The 23,514-nt window shown below is 36.4% G+C and overlaps 1 protein-coding gene across 13 annotated transcripts in view; it reads right to left on the bottom strand.

The window, feature by feature from the left end:
• Positions 1-12,904: 12,904 nt before the first annotated feature.
• The window catches only part of CPEB3 (cytoplasmic polyadenylation element binding protein 3), a 90,583-nt gene continuing 79,973 nt past the window's right edge, over positions 12,905-23,514 (bottom strand). For all 13 annotated transcript variants that reach the window (XM_084525808.1, XM_084525811.1, XM_084525807.1 and 10 more), the window contains 3 exons: positions 22,994-23,108; positions 19,671-19,852; positions 12,905-16,701 (listed from right to left, as the gene is read on the bottom strand). In XM_084525808.1, coding sequence (XP_084381934.1) covers positions 16,474-16,701; positions 19,671-19,852; positions 22,994-23,108 — 525 coding nt within the window. In that variant the 3' untranslated portion in view covers positions 12,905-16,473. The remainder of the gene's footprint in view (positions 16,702-19,670; positions 19,853-22,993; positions 23,109-23,514) is intronic.

Raw genomic sequence — 23,514 nt, 5'->3', positions numbered from 1 at the left:
AAACTTCTTAAGTCCTTGTAGTTGTCAAGTGTCACGATTAATAGGCACTAATAACTGTTTTCTACAGTGGAGACAGAGGCAGGAACTGACCATCATGCTGAATAGCTTTTTCTTCTGGAAAAAAAAAAAAAAAAAAAAAGGCTGACTTTATTGGTAAAAGTTATACAAATGAGACTAGTGCATTCCTGTCATTGTATGATCTTAGACAAGTCAATTTATTTTCAGCCCTTGCATTCCTCTTATGTGGTTTGTTTGTTTTACCTACTTAGACTGAAAGCACTTCAGGACAGAATCTGTCTCTGAGTTTTATATAATGCCAGGCCAACCCAGCTCTTCTTTACACTGAGGTCTTCAGACACTGGTGAAATAAATAATTTCAAAGACAATAAGCAACACTAGCTTTGAGTGGGAAGCCAGCCTGGCCTGAGAAGGAGGAATTTTTCCTACTTTTCCCTATCTGCTAATTAATAGCCTCTTGGAAAGGAGGAGACTGGAAAATTTTGCAAACATTACAAATGTTCAAAATATTTGTGCTGTTGTGGCAGACTGAAGCAAGTGGATTGTGAGCAGTTAAGTAGCATCTATCTGAAAATCAAATTATCTTTATTAATACCTGTATGCCTCAATAGCACCCAAAGCCCTGAAATGTTTAGTAAAACTTAAAGAACTCCCTGCTCTAGGAAGATGCTCATGACTACTTACAAAATTTATCCGTCAAGTGCTTTGAGGGAGAGGAGCTTGGCTATACAGTAATATTTAGGCTAAAAAAAAATAAAAAAATAAAAGTAGGCTTTACTTCAAATAATTATATAAATCTTCCATTCATTCATGTTCTTTTTATTTATTTATATAATTATTTTTATCACAATAGCACCTGAGAGCCCCAGTCAACATCAGGGGGAAGACAATGTACAAACCCTGCACAAAAAGGCTTTTGTTCACCCAAAGACTAGTTGGTTTCAGGACACAGTGAGAGGGGCAAATCAGTCCTTTAAGAGGTACCCGATCTGAATATGTGTTATAACCTTCTTCTCTTCAAAAGTTCCTGTCATCTCAGTTCTGCTACTTTTTTAATATATACTTATTTTTAACTAGACTTTTCTTATGGAGTCAGACTGCATTCTGTAATAATCATTTGAAGAGCTGAGATGAGTGAAACTCCATCAGAGGAATAGGGTTAAGTATCCAGGGAGTGGAAACCTCTTAACCATGACCAATAGCAGAAGACGCGGCAAATGAATATGCACTTGTGTAAGTCAGCCTTGATCTCATGGGCCTGAAGGAGAGAAAACAAGTGCAGTCAGAAATTCCTTTTAACATATTTGGTGCCAAGCTGTGAGGAGGAGCACCTGCAAAGAAAAAAAATCCCTGCACTTGAAATTACTTTGGCCTTTATTTTCTCTGTTTTAAAACTAAAGAAAGTCCCACCAAAATAGTTTTAATTATGAGAGTGACTGATGTAATCATAGAATGGCACATTTAAATACAGGTAGAGTATATACAGTGTATATACAGAGTCACCCCACCTTTAGTGTACAATTAGTTTTTAATGTAGGTAGTGTCACCGGTTATTCCACAGATGCAATAATACAGTTGTAGTGCATGTTTTCACTCAGAAAATATTTATATCATGGAAGTGGTAAAGCTTTAGATAGTATACTGGTATCATCATGGCAGACTATTCTAATTCCCCTTTTAGTTCAGGACAGCTAAACACTTTCCTACCTGGCAATGCAACTTAACTAGTACTAGGTAGCAGGCAGTGGTGTAGACAGCACTGCATCTGAGATCTTGCCCTTCATTAGTGTGTGGGAACATCACTTGGAATTTAAACCTGTGTGTTCTTGTAGTCACCTGTTTTTCTTTCTTTCTTTCTTACACATGTCAATATAACTGAACCTCTTCTGGTAAATTTTGAGGAAAAAGTGGAGGCTGCAGCTTCTGCCTTGGTGATATTGTACTGTATATTGACCTGCTCTGCTGTGCCACAATGGGAAATTTTGGGTATGCGCAGAGATAGTGTTAGGCTCCTGACTAGTTTAGTCAGCCAGATAGTTCAGACAGCTTCACAGTTATGCAGCAGCTGAGTAGGAGCTTTCAGAAACAGTTTGGGACTTTTACTTTTAATTAAGCCCTTTTTATTTTTTCAATTTGGCCCTACAGTGAAATATGATTAAGGCAGTCCTAAAGTTGTTCCACACCAACAATTTTGCCTTCAAAGGCTTTTTTAACTGTGACCTTAGAAACTCTCTGTTTCTTTTATTTCTCATCTATTGACAGAATGAGGAACTCATGGTCACTGTTCATAAATAGGATCATGCCAGAGAAAATCCTGACTATGTGCAGTCTCTCTGCTTGCAGTCCACATGACTGATCTGTCAGCCCTGAATTTTTACCTACCCACCTGATTTGAAATGGGGCAGATATTAGATTTTTCTTTGTACTAAACAGCTGAATCAATGATGCTCTCTTCTAAGGGACACAAATGGAAACGAAGAGCTAATTCCTGTGCTTTAGTGCTTAGCCCCGAGTTATGTGGCAGGCACTCTAAGTGATGCATAAGATATTCTTAGAAACCATTTTGCTGGGGTGTCACTTCATCAGCCAGAAGCAAACGCAGATGAAAGGCTCAACAGATAACAAGCCAGAAGAATTCTGTTCAGTCTGAGATTTGTGCCCTCGTTCAGAAATTAGATTTGGAATCTGTTTGTCCCAGGTATTACAAAAGTGTGTTTTGGACGCATGGACACAGCTGTCCACAAAATTAGGACAGTTCCTTTTTTCTGCAGGTTACATCTGGCTTTGATGTGCTGCAGATTCACCTGTGTGATGTAGTGCAATGATTAGCACAAGGTCCTACAAAGCCTTTAAGTCAAGGCTTCAGTTACGTATTAATGGTACAGATCTTTGTACAGGTTCTACAGATGAAATACTGGTACATACTGGGCTAGGGAATATTTTGGCTTATCTATGTCAGATCTAGCCAGCAGGCCCAGTTTGGCAATGACTTCAGTGCATATATAATTTTAAACACTTAAGCACATAAGTAATTCCAGTCAGGCAGGCTTGTTTTTAAGTACATTGCTGACTTGGGGGATTTCTGGCTCCTATAGCTGTTCAGAGCCTTGGCTCCCAGAAGTCTTGCTCCAAATTTAACAGCATTTCTGCCTTACTCTCTTGTGGTAGAAAGATGTTAGCCTGCTTTGCTCTGTCAGCACAGGCAGCAAATCTGCTTTAACTACTATCCTGTGAGGATCTTATCACTTATGCATTGCACAGATAATTTGGTGGGGATAAACACCCTAGAGGTACCTTTGAGAGGCTAAGCAATATATGTTGCTAAAGCTGAAAGACAGTGCAACCTCACTAATTGGCAAAAAATTTACACAAGCTTTTATAAAATTGGGTGCTTATTCCACAAAGTTCAGAAGTTAACATAGCCTAAATAGGGCAGTACAGAACAGGAACCAAGAGACATATTAGAAGTTTAAGGGTCCTTTCCAACCCAAACCATTCTATGATTATAAATGGAATTGCTTTTGCACATGGATTGGGAAAGAGATATGTAGTCTCCTGGGAACTAGTAAAGCACATGGAGCTATGCTGGCTTCATTATAAACATGAGATAAATAGTGGTTTAGGCTGCAAAGGAGAAGGTGTAGCAGCTTATCTCTCCAGGGAGATGAAGGACTGTATGGGACATTTGTAGACAGGAGAAATTTATTAAAATTTACATCTTGCTGTTCCTTGTCCTGAATTAAAAAATAATAATAATAAAAGGATTCTTCATTGTACTGTGCACTAACATGGATGATTAAGGGAGTTTCTGCCTTCATCTGGGCAGAGATGCATTGGATGATTTTTTTTAACTCACTTGTGCTAGGAAATGTCTACAGACCATCTGCCGTCTTGTCCTTGGTTGATGAAGAATCAACTTATAATAGGGAGAAAGTACTGCATTAGAGTGTGGGCTGTTCCCTTGCATTTAAACCACATCTGTCCTTGAAGAACAGACTGTCCAGCCTGGCCTAGGTCACAATGGGATAATGGCACAAGTCACAATAAACTTGCTTTTCCTGAGAGGCTGTGCTTTCTGTGTTTGCTAGCCAGGTGTATCAGGTAAACTTAGGTACAATTTCAATAAATATATATTTAACTCTTTCCTGTTTTCAAAACTTGTTTTGTCTATACCATTGAGTTTTGGGGATACAAACCTGCTTTTTACAACTATCTTCTTCAGTGTTGTTTTCCAAGCCATGGACTATATATGCTGCTACTTACACATTTGTAAATAAATAAATTGCATCAAACCCTTTCTTGTCTCCTGGGACTTCTGATGTATTCCAGCGTAATCCTTCTATGGGGCAAGTTGTTCCACAGTTAACAAAATAAGATTTAATTTGCTTCTGCAAATTAAAGCATTAAAGCATTTGAGACTGGCAAATCTCTAAGATGGGACATGGAATTAAAGGGGTCATTTGTTGATCAGTACAGGCAGCTCCTATGTACCTGCAGAACTGCCTGGGCCTTTTAGTTGTCTGTAACTGCAGAAGACGACTTCAGATCAGAGGTGGCCTGGCTAGATATGCACCTCATAGCCTCAGGCACCACCCGGCCTGCTACATCCCAGCCAACTTTGTCATTTTTTCCTAGCTCTAGGACACATTTTCAGACCTTCCTCCAGAAAGTGAGAAAAGCCACACATGGTTGGGCAACACCACAGTTAGTGCCTTCTCTGTCACAAAAAACACAGCTGTTTCCAGGTGCAGCCCAAGAATCTCCAAGCAAAGAAGCAAAGAGAGGAGTGCAGTTTATGGCAGTTTTTTGTTTTTCATTGCTTCTGTAATGAAATGGGAGCATGGCACTCTGTGGGTTGCATTAGACAGCACAGCCTGATAGTGCCCTCTCCTTTCCTCAGCTGTGCAGTCCTGCAGATAGACCTTTTGTTCTTGCGTAAGAGTGAGGTTGCTCTGAAGAGAGAGGTGTGAAAGGGTCTAGAGCATGGCTGGGACTGTGCTCATGCGGAGAGGTGGAACTGACAGGTGATACCAGTCATCTTCTGATGCCTTAGAGAAGAGATCGTGTTCTTCAGATGCAGAGAGAAGTAGTGTCTTCACTGATTGCCTTGTCCCATTGCCAGGATGAAGCTATAACAAGTGAATGGCTCAGTAATAGGAGTTGCAGAAGGGCCCCAGGAGTCCAAGCAGGTGGTACAGCTGGTGATGACAGGCTCAGTCTGAAAGAACAGTATGTGTGCTGGAGATAGCCAGGGAGACCTCATTTTAGCAGGAGCTGGGCAGACTCACTGTCACGTGGGCCCTGGCTCAGCTGTGCAGCCTGAGCTTTGGAAAGCTGAGGACAAACTTCAGGACGTGAAAATCGCGGCTGACTCTTCAGCATACTGACTGCCCTTTCTGGGGCCAACAGGGTGGGTGTTCTTACGGCCTTGTTTCTGCAAGGAGCACCAAAAGGGGGGACAAAACCCTCCAGGTTTTCTAATCTGACAGTGCTGTTAGGATTGGCTCAAAAATTGGGCAAAGATTCAGTCTGAGTATTTGATATGTAGTGTTCACTTCTGGCTAATGCTATTTCTGTTACACCCCTCCTTCTGAGCATGATTAAAGAGGACTCTATCACAGAGAGGTACTGCCACTTGCTGACTCTGCATTAGCTTCTGCAGCATTATGAATGCAGCTTAATTCCCCTGTGAAAAGAACTGACGCAAGCAGTCCCCATGAACTCATCACACTTGACAGGAACACGAGTGGAGATGTTGATCCATAATTATTAGGAAATTGGGTTCGAAAGTAGGCAGGCTTACCTTAAACTGTTTTGTTCAGAGACAGTTACTGCAGCTTATAATATACAACTTAATTAGTAGAGAACATGATTCCTGCAAGTGAAAGCAGTTTCCAGAGCAGAAAAGCTGCTATAAATATAGTTCTAAATTCTACTCAAATTAGGTTAGCAGAGCATTGGTTTGAATAGTATTTAAAAGAGCAAAAGGAGAAAGTCAGGTAGTGTTATCCTCTTTTTTCATTGCTCCTCAGTGGTAAGGCCGTTGTCACCACCTGACCTCATGTGTCATCCAGAAACAAGAAATAAAGAACAAGACGGAAATGGTTTTACTTAAGAAAACAGGAATTGTGTTCTGCTTTAACAGTGGCGAGCATCTTCAGTCGAGGGCTACAGCTGCTGTGTCAAAGGCATATGGAATTGTTTTCTATAAACAGTCCTCTTTTATGTCTTAAATACTGAGCTAACAAAAGGCTAAATGCCAGGGGATTCATCCTCACCTTCCCCACACCCTGCCTCTTTCCTCTTACTCCTAACATCTACTCTTCACTATATATACTCCGTACAGTGGAGCTCAGGCTCATAGGATGGATGTGAATTTTAGAATTTTTTTCATGTCTTGTGTGAATAATCTGACAAATGTAGAGATTCCAGATATCTTACTAATTTGCTTTCCCTTTTCTTTGTCTCTTGATACCCAGCTTCACTGAGCATTAGCTATTGACAGCCATTACACAACAGTGATCTAGACACAAAGAGTTACTGCATTATATAATGGTGTAAGGATTTGCAGACTCAGCAAGTCACGTCTACTCACGACTGGGTGGGTTTTTTATTATATTTTGTAATATAGTCTGTATTAAACTTTTTTTCATGGTAGTAATTGAAGTAGCATTACTGATGAAATTTTAGCACTGAATTTTCCTAGTACTATAGAGATCTTTCCAGAACAATACTTTTCTGTCAACACACAATTCCTGTCAGTGTTCAAGAGACTATCAGATAAAGCCTTTAATAAAATGCTTTAACTCTTTGTTAGCTCTGAAGTGGTCAGGCAGTTGGATTTGATGATGTTTGCAGGCCCCTTCCAAATTAAGTATTCCAATTCAGGTTGCTGGCTGATCATTGGGAAAATGTGTCCCAGAATTGCAATTGTGGACTTTCAATTCATTAGTCAGGGAGAGAGAGACTGTTAAAGTTTGTTATTTTTATATCCTATGTGCTGTAGGGGTAGCACTTTCATTACATGACCATAAAGTAATGGCAATTCTCTGCCTCTGAATTCTCTTAACAGAAAAACGCAAGAACATTCTAGCTCTGGATTTGCTTTTTTGACCCTTTTTTTGAGGTTGTGTGTGTGGTTTGTATTATCATTTGTTTCATATTTCACCTCATAATATGCAGTTTCTTCAGCACTTTGAGGCCTTACTGTCATTTTCAGCTGTGTGGCAGGTCTTTTTTCAGTGCTTATTGGAGTATCTTATTTCTGCTGTGGTCAAGCATCAGTACTTAGCATCTTTGAATGAAAGAACAAAAGCCCATAATACAAAAGGTTCAGCAGATAAGCAAATCTGCTCAGCTGAGAAGAGGAAAAAAAGGTGAAGGTCACAAGGCTGAATCTGTGAAGTTGTGTAGATGTGGTGAAGTTGAACATCACTGTGTCTAACAGTTTAGTTCATGCTGGCCAGAGCATAATCTGTGTTCCCTGGGTTAGGTACCTGTACAGTAAATGTGGTGTAGAGATACCCAAAGTACCTCAAGCAGTAGAAAATTAGGTGCTTTACCACTGGCTAATTTAGTTACTTTTCAGTATAAATTATCACACAGAGTTTTGTGTGCTTGACAGTGGAGTTAGCTCTCGTTACACTGCTTGAGACTGGAGAAAGGCTCTTGCTTTCTGCTGTTTCACTTTACACAAAACAAATCAAGGCACTGTGGGCAAAGCGGGTGAGAGCACAGGAATGACTAACTAATTGAAAGCTTCAGACGCTCACATGGGAGAAGCTCTTGCTTCTGGTTTCTGCCTAACATTTTTGAGATATACCGTCTCTGTTGTGTATCAAATACTTTGTTTAAGTATTATATTATTCAGTTATATTTATTATATATTCATTATTTCATTAATTTATTAATTATTCAGTATTATAATCATATATTTGTTTCTGCCAGAGTGACTGATTTTTTTCTAGATAGAAAGTTGATTAAAATGGAGATAAAATTGATTACTTAACCTTTTCCCATTCCTCCTCAGAGGAATGTGCACTTGCAGGTCATTAGGTGCAATTGAGTGAGTTCAGCAGTGGGTAGAAGGCAATGGTTTGGGCATTTCCTAAGCTAGAACATGTTTAGATAGCCTGTAACATAATAAAGTAACCAGAGTAATATTAATGTTTTGTCTAAAGCTGGAGCAGATGAGCAATGGGTGAAAGATGAAACATTTTCTGGTGGTATCCCACTGACATCTGTAAGACTTTGAATTGGTGGGAAGAGTAGTCTATCCTTTAATTTTACATGTGCATTTGGCCTTTGATGTTGTATAACACTTTGCTTAGCAAGTGTTTTATATTGATGTGATCAGCAGACAAGGAGGTTGTTATGTAGGTGTCATGTTGGTTGCATATTGTCTGACAAATTTTATGTTTCGTACCATATACAGCAAATTCTGAAGGGGGAAAATGGCTTTGTCTATGTCCCTTCATATTTGATATTTTCCTTTTGTCATTGCAAGCAGCAGCAGAACAAATGCAAATGCACACGGTCAGTAGTAAAAACGATTCATTTCTGGGCTGTGTACAATGGGTAGTGACCATGAAAAAAACAAAAACACAAACAAAAATACATGAAAAACCTCAGCCTAGAGTATATGCCACTTTAGTTCTTTTTGGTATGAATTATGTTTCCTTCCACAACAAGTTGTAACTACACTGAGTTTTCCCCTTGCAAATGTTTGCTTTAGGTATATTCCTCCACATGGTGCAACATCATCTTACTAGCATCCCAATATTACTGGGGCACTCCGTAGGTTAAACCTTGTTGAAAAGGAGCACAGAAATGTTAGCATTGCTTTTCACCTATTCACAAGCCAGGCTTTTATGATATTTCCTTCTCAAATTGCTGTAGGTATGGTTTATCATCCCAAGATAAACTTTGCAAAACCTTGCTTGCCAGTGGGGAGATTAAAAAAAAGCCTCAGTGCAAGTTGGGGTAATTCATTTGAACAGGCATAGTTTGCATATGCATCTGGTGCATTCAGGTTTGTCTTGTGTTTGTAATAGAATTGTGTGGTATAATGGTTTTGTGCAGGTAACCAGTAAGACTTTTAAGAACAGGAAGATAAATACAGTCACTTGTTTTAAAATCCATTCTATGGTGATCCCTAGGAGAGACTGCAACAAGTCTGGCTGTGTGCTCATGCAATTTAACTTTTGCATTTAGCTCATGAAGTAAGCAGATTATGGCTTTTAAGAACTAAACTTTACCTTTCTGCAGGTCTGTGTGAGAGGTGACATTGTTTTGGTGCCTCATGAACAAAAAGGTTTTGCTGGTTTGGTTTAGAAGCATAGCTAAAAAGTTTTAATACACAAGATTCAATAGTCACATAGGTAGTTATTTTAATTCAGTTTAAGCCTAGCAAAAACAAAACATACAAACCAGAAGTAGAAAGGGTCATGCAGTCTTTTGTACTTTTAAGTGCCTTGATTTAACTTGAATTAGTGCAACTGTTTTTAATGTCAGCAAAGTCTGTGTCAAATGCTGCTATCAACTGAAGAAGGAGAATTGTATCAGTGCATTACAAGTGGCATGGCTTACTCTATCAGGAATGCAGTAGTGAAGGATTAGGAATGAGTTCCAGAGTGGCTGCTGCACGCCTTTCCACGATTGATTTTGTCCAGTTGGACTTGGAGTGCACAGCTTAAGGAACACTGTTTAGTTACAGTCAACAAGCAGGATAACATGTGTTAACTGAAAGGTATTTATAAAAGCTCCTTTCTCAAATTTAACTCTGACCTAAGTAGAAGTCTACAAGCTTTCATACATTTATTTGCAACTAGAATTCCTATTACAGGTAGCTACCTTGTAAAACCACTTCTCCTGGAAGAGCAGTCAGTAGACCATTTTCCTGAGTGTTGTAGTTATTCACTACTGATTTTTGGAATTGGTAGTTAATGCCTAAGCATTCTGTTTGCTTTCTGGCATCCAAGCTTTCTGCTTTCATGTGTATAAGCTACTGCACATAGTAATGTTAGGATAAAACAGCGTAACACAGAGCCACAAGGCTCTGTGCTGTGAGGGAGCATGCACGGTAAGTATCTGGTTGGTGCACAGTCACATCATCTTTTCATAAACTTTCCAAGGGGCATGTAATTTCTGTGCAATCCTGGGAAGTGCTATTTAAGTAGAATGTGTATTGGAGTCAGCCTGTAATTCCTAGTGCTGATAGCTCCAGCAGGGTTGTTGAGCTGCATTTTTGTAGATACACAAGCGGTGACATAGAATTTGCCTAATTCTTATGGTATTCTCTTACCCTGACATAGAATGCTTCCTTGAAAACTTGTGAATTCTGCTTAGTGTTCCAAATAGCTATATTGCCGAGCTTTAATTGTCTCCTATTCAGAAAATAGAAACCATTAGAAAATAATGTTGTGGATCTTTTTTTTTTTTTTTTTTTTTTTTTTTAACTCATTGGTCCAATGTCTTGCCTGTAGCTGTTGTTTAAACTGCCAATTCAGAAGTGCAATATAAGTTAGCTAGCAATTGTTAAGTTCAGAAAAAGCAGTTGAGATGTTCCTTTTTTCAAGGCACCTGATACTGTTTTGGGGGAAAACTACATTCTCAGAAATATTTCTGTAGTATATATTGCTGTATTTACCTTTGACTTAGCATAAATAATTAGCTTAATAAATTATTAAGTGGGACGTCTCCATTTTAGAACAAAAGGTGCGTGGACCTGTGCTTTTAAAATAACTGGAAAAGATAGTTTGCATGCATGTGAGGAAAGTGTGGATTTACTTAATCTTACCTAGTATGAACAGTTTGCTGATACAAAATTTGCGTTTGTTGTTGTTTCTTTTGTTTTTTAGCTAGTTTACATTCCCATAATGTATAGCCCAAGATTTCCTTAGCATGTGCAAAGGATGACAAGTATCAGTACTTCATACAACTATATTTAATAAGTTATTACAGAAAAAAATAAAGTCCAAACTACAAAGTTTAAGCAGTTGTAAGCAATAGCAGCATTGAGCTCCATGTTTAGTCACAGTACTGCAGTTCCATACAAGCATTAGTCCAAGCCAAAAAGGAAGAAGCCTTGTTAGAATTACTAGCAAAAACAATCTAAGAGAACATGTAATAAAAGATACAGTACATTTAAAATTAGTTGAAAAACAAGTACAGAGATCTTAGCTGTGAATGTGCTAAAAGTTATGTCCATTATTTTGACAGTAAAAGTACAAATATCTAATACTTTATACCCCAACAGAACTACATCCAGGAAAAAAAAAAAAAAAAAAAAAAAAAAGGAGCCAAAATGACCTCTTATTAGCACCCTGGTTTTCTAGTTACTGCTAAACTTTCTCATTTATATTTGAGTGTACCAAAATTATGTGACCTATGTGACTTCTGACCAGCTACCCATTTGGGGTATAGAGTAGTGTAACTAACATGAATATAAAATACTCTGTGGTATGATAGAACACTATAGCAGCAGAGATTAAGAAGTTTGTCTGTTAAAAAAAAAAAAAAAAAAAGGAAAAGGGTTTAGCTGACATCATACAAACTAGCAGAAAAGCAACTACATACAAGCCAGATTAAACAAAAGAGACATTTCTAATTATCTGTGACTAATCTTTCACTCATACCTTGCAAGTAGAGATGTCACAATACTGAAATATTAACATGGGAGCTTTTCCCAGTTAAGCGCCATTTCTTTTTTTTCTTTCTTTTTTTTTTTTTTTAAACTACTCTAACAGTGAAATCAGCAAAGTTATTTGCTAACTGCGTATTTGCAATACAATTTGTTTTAGCCCATGCCTTGCTAGCAGGCTATAAAATACAAGCATGTAGGCAGAAATATAAGCATAAACTTTGTACCACTTAGCAGGAATTATTTATTCCCTCATCATTCCTTAATCTCCTTTGTTTGCAATTTGTGTACATTCCAACCAGTAGTACCTAATTTGAGTCTAAATTTTACTTCACTATTTGATCTAGTCTATACATTACTTACAGAACTGAACACACAGAGGATACACAATAGACCAACTCTGGACACATTCCTTTCCACAAGTTGTGGATGAGCCCCTCTAACACTCTAGTATAAGTTAGTCTAAAAGTTCATCAATAACTTGTTGAAGTAATTGTTTTGTCCAAAGAAAGTCATTGTATGCCCTGTTTACGCAACACCAGTTTTAGTCTGGATTGGTTTTGGTGCCAGAACAGAGAGTCACTGGCTTCAGGAAGGGGTTTCTCCTGGCTGCATAGGAAAACAAATGTGATGTAAATGGAGGTGAAGTGAAAGGTGTTTTGATACTGGCAATTGGTATTGCCAATACAAAAGAATAAAAAAAAGGACAGAGACACAAGAGAGGCAGAGAAGAACGAAGAAAGACAAAGAAGCTGAACATCTGTTCAGACATGGTGGCAATATGGGTTACTGCATTGCTACCAGGAAATGGGCGTACATTATTTTGCGTTAACTAGGCAGCTACCAATACTGGTAGTGTCATTAGAAAATGATGTGGGTACCTACAGTCTGCTCGATGCTGCCACTGATAAATGTATGCAAGAAGGAAGCTGTGCAGGAAAGGGTCATTTTAATTAAATAAATAACAGGGTGGCAAAAATACAGTGATAATTAAATTTTAGGAGGTTCATTCTAAGACTATTGAAAAGAGTTTATAAAAGTTCATGATGAGAAAAGTAATGGAGCATTATGCTGAATGGGCGGGGTCAAAAACCCATTGTTTCAATAGGTTTAGTTCATTATAATGGCAATAGTATTTAATCAACACTGGTGGTGTATAAATCTAGACAACGAACTGGTACTGTGACATCCCTATTATCTCCTTAAATCATTTTGATAAAGGAAAAGGCTTTTCAAAATATCACATTTTTTCTGCTTCATTCTGTCATTTTATTGCCCAATTCTGTTACAATTTTCCAATCACTTTACATAACCAACCATTTTCATCATTGCCACACTATTGTAAACCACATCAGCAAGTTAATACATAAAGCTTTGCATTTCAAAAAACTAGACACTTTAGTAACAATATTACAAAGATTTTAGCTTCAAAAATAACTGAAAATGAAAAAAATAAACTTTTAAAGAATTAGCATCATAAAATTAATTTATTCCAAGTAAAAATACAAAATAATATTAATGACATTGACCAGATATGAAAGTCTCTCCCAGAAACAACTATATTAATGGTTGAGAAAGCACTCCTTAAAGAAAATACGAAATAAAAATGAAAAATATGTAAATATGTTTAATTTTTTTCTTAGCAAAAAATCTTTCTAAAAATAACAATGAAAATTTGTCTCAGTACAAAGGCTACATTACTATTGAAAAAATACCAGCATGAAGAAAAGGTACATATTTGACAGTAGAAAAATGATTTTAGTGAATCACAATGTCTAAAGTCTGCAATGAAAATAAATCTGCAATAAAGATTTATGCCTTTTTTCTTTTCATTTTTCTTTTTTTTTTTTTTTTTATACAAACAGTACAAACAGTATTGCACATAACAACAAATAGTCGAGGTTAGGTTAGCCTTCAAAAAAATCGACTAGTTCAAGTCTCACATCAGAAAAGGCCACAATAGGACCTGTTGTACCCAGGGGCTTCTTAGTCAAGTTGCAGTTCAGAACTCCATATTTTAAAAAATAACTTTTTTTTGAAGGACCCTCTTTTAATAATAACATATTAACAACTCAGGGGCACATTCATTTACAAAACAAAAGGGAGCATGTTATAATTTAATAAACTAAAAAAAGTTCTCTTTAAAAAAATACAAACAGAAGAACTCTCACAATTCTGGTCAGTCGTGCATAATCACACTTGATTATAAATATACAAATTAAGGGAAAATACTTTTTCACCTTCTATTCACAACTTTCAGCACCAAATGGAGTTTGTTTACACCTGTTCTTTATGATAATTTTTAGTTTTAATCCAACATTAGGCTATATTGTACATTTTCCAGCTTCTCTTTCTCTCTCTCTCTCTCTCTCTCTCTCTCTCTCTCTCTCTCTCTTCTCTCTCTATCGGGGGTATGTTTCTACATGAAAGAGGGGTATTTCTTCAAAAAGGTTTACTACTTTCACATAATTAGGTAGATTTCTGTAGGTTAGCTATGATCTTTAATATTACAGTTATAAAGCTCTAACTTCTTCATTTTCAAAAAAACTCAAATAAGCATGAAAAAAATAAAGTTACCCATCTGTTAAATCATTTTTCTTGCAGAATTAAATTAATATATATTTTTCTGAATAAACTTACTTAGAAAATATCATTTTCTTTCCTATATTTCAAAATTGAGGTATTGCAAAAGATCATGTCAGTCAGAAAGCATGCCTTTTTCTTTAAAAAAAATCATCAGCCGACTGTTGAAAACTGTCTAGATACAAAAAGTAGTGCATAACAAAATGTCTTGTACAGATGAAAAAAAAACAGAAAAGACACCTGGGCTGGGAAAAGCAATATCACAAAAATGCCCAGAAGTAACCTCAAAAGGGATAATTATAATAAGCCTTTTAAACCAGTAAAAAACTATTTTTTCTTTTTTTTTTTTTTTTTTTTTTTCAAAAACAGAAAAGTTCCTTTCAAAGCCAATACTTGCAACTAAACATTGGGAAAAACAGCTTACTAAATTAGACACAAACAAGGACATCACAACAAACAAAACCCAGAACATATAAATCTACTATGCGGTGTCATATCCAGTCAGATTGTCCCCAGAACTGCAAAAATAAAGGAGGAAAAAGAGAAAATAGTGTACACATTCTCACAATCATTAGTATACGAAGTGTGTTTATATTTAATTGCTATCTGCAGCCCCATAGTTCATGCTAAAAAAATGTCCACTGTGTTAGCAGGTCTTAATTGTATTCAAGCTTCACAGGATACATCCAGGGATTAGAGAGATAACGCCACATCCACAGAGCAGACATCTCATGATACTTTTATATGCAGACATTTCTTTAGCACCACTTTTTTTTTTTTTTTTTTTTCCCTAACTTTCTTAAATGTGCCTAGTTTATTAGTTTGACAGACTATCTAATTGGTAGTGTATGTATGCTAGTATGAGCTCTTTGGTTTTCTGGACAAGGTCTGCAACTATGTAAATGATGCAAGCATTAGGAGAGAGATTGTAACTAAGAGCTCATTTCTGTTTATGTACCTGTTATGAACTGTCAAAAGTGTGTTAATGTTGGATACAGAGTTTTTAACAGTTAAGTTTGATCACAGTACTAGACATAATCACTTTACTATATAAAATAAATTGCACGATATATAACAGAGCACCGCAAAGTACTTCATCTACCATCCACAAATTTGTTTTAAGAACATCCTACAGCTAGTTTTTCTATTTGTTGTAATATAGGTCATTCTGTAATGGGCTGATCCTAATTTCAGAAGCATTACATTTACTGAGGCATGCCTTCCTCCAGTCAGTAATCATTTTTGTTTGTTTGTTACTGAATGTTTTGTAGCCTACTTAGATTCTTCATAATTTGTGCATTGTGGGCATGTTTTATATTAGACATATATAAAATTTATTGCATGCAGCAACCTGATTAAGTAAACATGCAGTCAAAAAATATTGACCTTCCTTGGAAGCTTTTCTGTATGCTATACTGATCTCCTTTCAGCAGCCATCACTATTTTAATCACATATTCATTTTTTAATTGATACCCTAGCCTGAATAGAGTATTATGGTATTAGTAATACCATTTTAATAGCAGCAAAAGCTATTGCAGCATACATTTACATAACACTAAAAGACCTAACAAAAAAAAAAGAAAAAAAAAAAAAGAAAAAACCCTCAGCAAAACAAAAGAAAATGTCTGATCCAGCTTATGAGGTATCATCCTTACAAGTCAAAAATGGAGAGCAACTAAAGGCTTATTTTCTTTAAGGGTTATTACTACTCTAAATGACCCAAACTAATGATTGCTGAATATCTGTTTAAGTTTTTGCTACATCTGCCACCTACTTGTGAATATTACCTTTGGTAAGTCATCTGCTAGGGGCAAGTCTAAATTTCTGAAAATAAGTGCATGCTCCAGTTTAAAAATAAAAATAATTATAATTATAATAAAAAAAAAAATCTTCATCACATACACATCAACCAGTGAAGGCTGATGAGAATGGCAGTCTACATAATGTCACTAGTGACAAGTCTTGTGTAGGAAATTAAGGTACCAAGCAGATGTTTGTGTGAATCAAAGTGCAAAATCAGTACAGTTACACTCTGCCGGTCTGTATTATACTGGACACTGAGTTCAGTAATGTGACTGTAAATAATAATAATAGTAATAAAAAGACCCATATCTTCATTAAAGTCGAGGACGAATGCACAGATTTCCAGAACACTAAGCCCTGAGGCAGCGCTCTCTTTTTCCCTCGATTTTATCTACTCCAGTACTTGTTGCTAGGAGAGGCCTGGGGTTCAGCTCCAGCGGAATGGGACATGGCGGGGCCGGTCACCTCCTTCCTTTACCAGTGGTTTGTGGAACTCTCGCCCAGCACGAGAGTGTATGCTTGCCCAGCAGTATTCACAGTAATACTGCAAACAGGTAACATTGGCACAAAAGAATGGAGCAAATTTTCCACCACAGCGAGTGCCCTGGCATTCATCACACATCTGATCATCCAGCACATATGGCTTCACTTCCACCTGCATTGAAAAGAAGAAATAACTATAAGAAGATTACATAGTTTTGCTAAGTATGAATAGAAAGAACAACATTTTAATTCTTTTGACTCTATTGAAGGTTTTAAACTAATGATGGATTAACCCGAGCATCTTGGCACTGAAGTTTTCATACATACCAACTTACTTGTCAAAAAATCTCAAGGAATTGTGTGCTTTGATAACAATTCAATATTTCTTGGAAAAGTTAGGTATGTGAAAGTACAAACATGGAAGTATGGCAAAAATAGCATCTCCAAGGATTTTGCTGCTAAGAAGTTTCCAGGAATGTGAAATTGGTTGTTATGAAGGCAGGATGAGAGAGAGCAGCATGTAGGAAGGAAAGTAGATTGACTTACATAGAACAAACTGGTATTGCTAAACCTGAGAGGTCTGAGGAGTTTGAGGTTTATTGTTTGGTTGTTTTTTGTGAAGAGCAAAATGCAGGACTAGCCTAAAAGATGAAGAGATTATTGACATAAAACAAAATTAAATGTGCTTGTATTAAACTTCTATTAAAATCACTGTCTATTTATTTTATTTTTAGCTCTAGAAACGTAGTAAGATTTGTAGTTGTTCCAGTTATGGCCTTGCAATCAATTACAAACACACTTGAGAGCCACTGATTTTTGTCCTACTCTCAGTCATAAACATCTTAGGATGGTAATTTTGTTGTTGTTTTTAAAGCACCTGTGCCAAACAGCAATATTTTGATGCATGAGTAGGCATTCGCAATACTACTACTACAGGAGTTGACAACATACGAGTTCTATCCTGTATGTGATCCTCAGAATCATGCCTACACGTTTAAATTGATGGTTTATTCACTCTGGGGAAGTCAATAGATTTCTATGTCTCTGTGAGACATAGAAATGTAAATTTCTATGTCTCTGTGAAGCTATTTATACAGTTCATCAAGTTTATACAGTTCAGATAATAACATTAAAAGACAGAAAAAAAATGAAATATTCATACTTTGATTATAAATTATTTTGCACAAGTGACGCTCTCCGACTAAATATAGTGCAGAGAAAACTTGAATCCAGTAAGTATGCTTAAATACATGCAACATTAAAGAAACAGAATGAAGAATTATTAAAGAATACAGAACTACAGAATAATGAACTATTAAGTAGAAAAAGAAGAATTCTATACAACAAAGCTTTATGGTGACTTTTACTTCAGTTTATCCTGATCACATTTCAATAAATGTTACTTATTTGAAGTAAATCTGGTATAGTGAGTTATATTTCTTGCACATGGATCTTCCAGAACTGTCTTTTTTTGTTGTTGTTGTTGTTACGCTATACTACTGTTATGACATAGAACCAGTCTGAATAACTGCCATTCTGCATCTATCACTATCTCACATGAATCTGGAAAAAGGCAGGTCCAATGTACATCCCTAAATCTACACCTATCCACATTTTCAAAGCATGAATTGTGAAGGTCTGAAATTGATTCTCTTACTCCTTTTCTTGTTTGCATTGCTAGTGAAATAGTTTTAAGAATGTATACTGTACAATTCAGGGATTTCAATCTATTATATATAAAAATTAACATTTAAGGACAGAATTAAATGAATTCTTATTTCTTCACAGATAAACCTAGTTTAAAAACAGATAAAAGACAATTAAGCTTAAATTCTCAATTGGACACCTGGGGTAAGTATTAATTTTTGTAACACCATTTTGTAACACCAGTTAGCATCATTTGTAGTTGTGTCTTAAAGCTTAGAAAAAAAATATATCACCCAGTTTTTAAGCATGGGTGATACATAAATCTCAGAGGATTTAACAGTGTGATTAAGTTTCCAAAATTAATCTTGTTAGTGTCTCAGTAGAAATTTTAAGAATTAAATGGACAAAAAAAAAAAGAAAAAAAACTTACCAACAGCTTTGTCCTCGTTAAAGTCATAAGGTATAGTAGCATCACAGAAAAATAGTTCAAAGACTAACTCCATGCCCTCATCTAATCTAACAAAAGTTCACTTCAGGCTTTTAAAGAGAAACTAAAACCAGCTTGGACTCTACTTTGCAGCTATGTTACTATGTTAAATATACTGCATGCCATAGACATACCCAATATGTGTCAAGCTGACTCTTTAATAAACATTGTATATTAGATTAAATAGAAAAAAAGTCATCCCTATTGTTATAATGCATAGCACTGCATCATTTGAAGATTTCTAAATAATAAGTCCTCAAAGACATAGGTGTTATTTGTACACGTAATCAAGACGAGAAGGTAGAAAGTCTAAAGAAATAAAATCTCTTGGAAATTAAGAAATGTTTTCCTTTTAATGTCTTCAACTCAGATTTTAGCAAAGACATAGATTTTGCTCTATACTTGGAATACCCTATAGAATTCAAACTGAAAAAAAAAAAAACAAAAAACAAAACAAAACACAAAAAACACCATTTTTACCCCCTTTTACTCATCTAGAATTTATCGGCATCTATTTTTGGTTAAATAATACTCAAGATCTTGAGGTCAGCATCACCTGTTATACTTATGATGATCCCTGTGTTTTAGGAACCTTAAGGCTAGACATACAATGTAGAAAGAGAAAGTTACCTGGCAGTAGCAGAAATGCTACATTAAATAAAATCTGTTGATGCACAATAAGCTAACACCTAAACAGGAGAAAGGTGGGTAATTCTATGACACCTGACCTTCAGAATTCAAAACAAATAAAACCAAGACTAAACTGAGTTTACCACCAGCTGTTTTCTGGTTTTAGTGCTAAACAGTTATTTAAGATGTTAAAGGCATATTTTTCCACTCTGCTTTGACAGCTTAAATAAGTTTTTAAATAATTAACTAATGTTAACTGAAGAACAGAGGTTACAGTGTTCTCTAACACGTGTTAGCTTAATGATTTATTTTATTTTTTAAATCTTTATGGTTTTATTGTTAGTAGTAATTATTCCATTCCATGCTATTTTACTTACCCGTTTATCAATGTCGTTGTGTTGGAGCTGGACAAAGCGAGCACTGATAGCAGCAATATAGCTCTGCTGGTTAGAGAAAGCTACTCTGCCAGCACCTTTTGGATACTTCAACTCTGGGTCTGTATCAATGCCAGCATAGCAGACACCTCCATATAAACGGTCCATAATCATTGCCAATTCAACTGCAAGAAGACAATTTTTAAATATTATGGATTCAACATAAATAGTTTTGTTTGGTTTGTTGCATAAGAAATAGTGCTATTTGCCTTAGCATACATGCCTTCCAAGTCTAAAATAGCAAATCGAAACATTGGTTTTAACAACAGCTTGAAACATCTCTATGTGAATTACAGTAAAATATAAAGTCAAAGAAACAGACTGTAAAATCAAAACTTGCTGTGATTCAACTGTGAAAAAAAAAAAAAAAAAGGAGGCAGAATTACATTGTTAAAGTAGGTATCAGGTCAACTGTTTCGGAATTTATCATAAAGGCAAATTCAAACTGCTTGGAATTAGGTACTCAGGATTTACCCCAACAATGCAGTTTGTTAATGCTAGCATACATATAACATCACTTAAAGATATTCCTGTATTTAGAATCTGTTACTTTAGCCTGTATACCAGGAGTTTGAAAAGACTTCAAGGAATTACTTGCTATTTGAAACAAAACTTGGTGAAATGCCAGAAGTTGCTATATTTAAAGAAAGCCTACATTTGGGGCACAACTTAACTTATTATTTTTGTAGAACATTAACATGATTGTGGATCTTTTAAAATGGTTTGCTGTTTTTCCTCACACTAGCAATAATTCTAAAGTAGTTACAAACATCACTCAGATGACAGATTGAGTGTAGGGCTGAGGAAACATACAGAATGGAGGTTAGGAGAAAGAATTCAGTAGCTTAGTGACCATACGTCTTTGCACAGTAAAATGCCTCTCCTTCATTTCTTAATGAAAATTGAGGTATTTCTTAAGAAAGGGAAAAGAGGCATTTAAGCTGTGTGAAGACGTATGGTCATTGAGCCAAGTTATTTCTATAAGTTAATACAGGGGAAAAAAAGACAGATGGATAAAGGACAAGTTCTCACAAAGCAAGGTACTGGGACCTGCCAAGTCAGTGATTTTTGTTATGCTAATGTGTGAAAACACTATCAGTAGTAAGTTCAATTTTAGATATCCAGAAAGAAAAAATATTTTACTAAATATTTAAATCGTTGTAGTTCTCACAAAACTTGCTAACTACTCATAGAATCAAGCCTACTATTAGACAGAGCACATGTGCATTTGTATAAATGTGTGTGTCACATTAAGGGAAGACCATATGCTAATTTATCCATTTGCAATGAGCAAATGAACATCTGACTCATTCTACCAAACTAGATAAAACTCATGCTCCAAACAGTAAAGGGAAAACTATCATCATAATATACTGACTAGAAGATTATTTTACTTTTCAGTGCAGGCCCAAGGGAATGGCATGAAGCTGCATGAGGGGAGGCTCAGGTTGGACATTAAAAAAGATTCTTCACCAGGAGGAAAGTTAGGCACTGGGACAGGCTCCCCAGGGCAGTGGTCATGGCACACAGCCTGTCAGAGTTAAAGAAACATTTGGACACCGCTCTCAGACACAGTTTGATTCTTGTGTTGTCCTGTGTGGAGCCAGGAGTTGAACTTGATGGTCCTTATGGGTCCCTTCCAACTCAGGATATTCTGTGATTCTATGATTTGTAATCACCCTTTAGGCAAGGATCCCAGAAAGCAATGGTATAGAATAGCAGCAAGAACATTTAAAACCATTTAAAATAGTAGTTCCAGTAAGCTACTCTTGCCTCCAGACAAAGAACATATGCAATTCCAGGGGAAGGAAACCACACAGTATTCAGACATCTTTATAAATCACCTGAATGAGATCCTGAAAGTTGCAAACAAGAAAAACTGGAAACTGCCTGTCTGCTTTGGAGAGGTTAAGCATCAGTTTTCAAATGTAACACATAATCTCTGAAAGGCCAAATAACATACAGTTTTATGAAGTGCTATAATTAGAAGTGAGGTAATATTTAATAATTATCATTTACATAATTAACCTCTCTTACAATTATGCCTTATTTTAAGATGGTGAGGAAAATGGAAGCTGCCAAGAAATTTGGATTAAGAAAAATTTTTCTTAGAGCAATGACTGGGGGATTTTGTGCACAGCTTCCCCCCCAAAAAATAATGATTCTGATTGGAAGAAAGAGAAAGAGAGGAGCTACAATTGTAGGGAGCTGGAAAGCAGCAGCTACCAGGAATCATGGCCTAGCAGTCTTTCTTTGGGACAACAGTTGAGGCTCCTTTCCTACCACAGCCCTCGAAAATTAGAATTGAGATTAAGAAGAAGAAGAGACTATGCAGCTGACTCGGAGTGAGGTTGGAAAGGAACTAGTAACAGGGAGTGATGGCTGCCAGAAGACCTAGCTAGCAGAAATATTTCAGCTTCCTAACGGTTTTGTGACCTTGTCAATGGCTCAGCAAAAATACAAGGATTATGAAGGGAGGAACAATAAATAAATGTTGAGTTACATCTGGGAGCTGTGCTGGAAAAGGGCCTTCAAAGCCAAGTGGGGGCTGCCCATAGATCTCGATTGGGATAATAAATACTTCTTCTGACCTAAGGCTAGGGAGTCTTGTCTCTGACTCCATGGAAGAAAAACAGGGTAGAAAAAATGAGAGAGAAAACAGAGCTACATCAAAAGTGAGTCTGGAAAGTGATTTTCTGCACAGAGTGGGGATACCAAGACTAGCAAGAGACCTGTGCTGTGAAAAAAAAAAAAAAAAAAAAATCTTTCTTCTTAGCAACAGCTTGTCTATAGCCTTGTCTATAGCTCCACAGGAAAATTAGGGTTAGGATTGAGAAAAAGAGATAAACCAGAGCTGCAGATGTAATGTCTGGAAATGGGCTGGCAGAAGTTTGTCTTCTAGTCAAAGGGTAGGGAGACTTGGCTGCATCTAGCAAACAAATCAGGGTTAGGATTAAGATGGTCTAAATTAAGGAAAATCAGCCAAGTTCTAGTATATTATTGAAATTTGAAGAAAAATGTTTCTGCTTATAATTAGTAACCTATTTAAAATACCAGAAATATTCAGATTTCATATTTTGTAGGCAGGAAGAAACTGGTTGACTTAGAAAGTGAGCTATGATCTTTGGAAAATACATAATTTGTTTCCTGCTCTACTTCTTTTACATATATTCTCTCTCTCTCTCTCTCTCTCTCTCTCTCCTTTTAAGTCTTTTTTGCATAACCTGAAACCCCTGTTACATGCCCAATATTTTCATTGTGCTCACCAGCTCGGAGGGGCCGTGGAACTCCTCCAACAAAGATAGTTTTTCTTGGGTCCAAAGGCTGAGATCCATCCATCACAAAATCACTGTCACTTAGGTTCCAAGGTCGAATTTGCACCTGTAAAGAGCATTGAAGATTGGTTTTAGTAAAGGAATTTGACAACATAATTTAAATTGAGAAACAATTGCCAAGTCTCTCTAATTAACAGCATAATTTTAATTTAGCAAAAGCAGTAAATCAGTGGCATAACCACCAAAGGACATGGCTTATCTTTTTGAGAGAAGGTGGACAATTCATTTATCACCTCTAGAGGCCACACTTGAGTTAAATTTTACATCATATTAAACTCTCCTTTCTCATTAATTGCCTGCCCCTAATTGCCATTTATAACAAGAAATCTGTGAAAGGATATACAGAATACTTTATCACTTGTATATAATTACAGGTGCAGTTTGGGCTTCACATTCAAGGATCCAGAAATTTTAAAGCATCGATAGAATGAGTAGAGGAGATGTAATTAATT

The sequence above is a fragment of the Aythya ferina genome, assembly GCF_964211825.1.
Source record: "Aythya ferina genome assembly, chromosome: 7".
In the NCBI taxonomy this organism is placed as follows: Eukaryota; Metazoa; Chordata; class Aves; order Anseriformes; family Anatidae; genus Aythya; species Aythya ferina.
The sequence above is the reverse complement of the archived record's forward strand: the minus strand, read 5'-3'. Positions and strand labels throughout refer to the sequence as shown.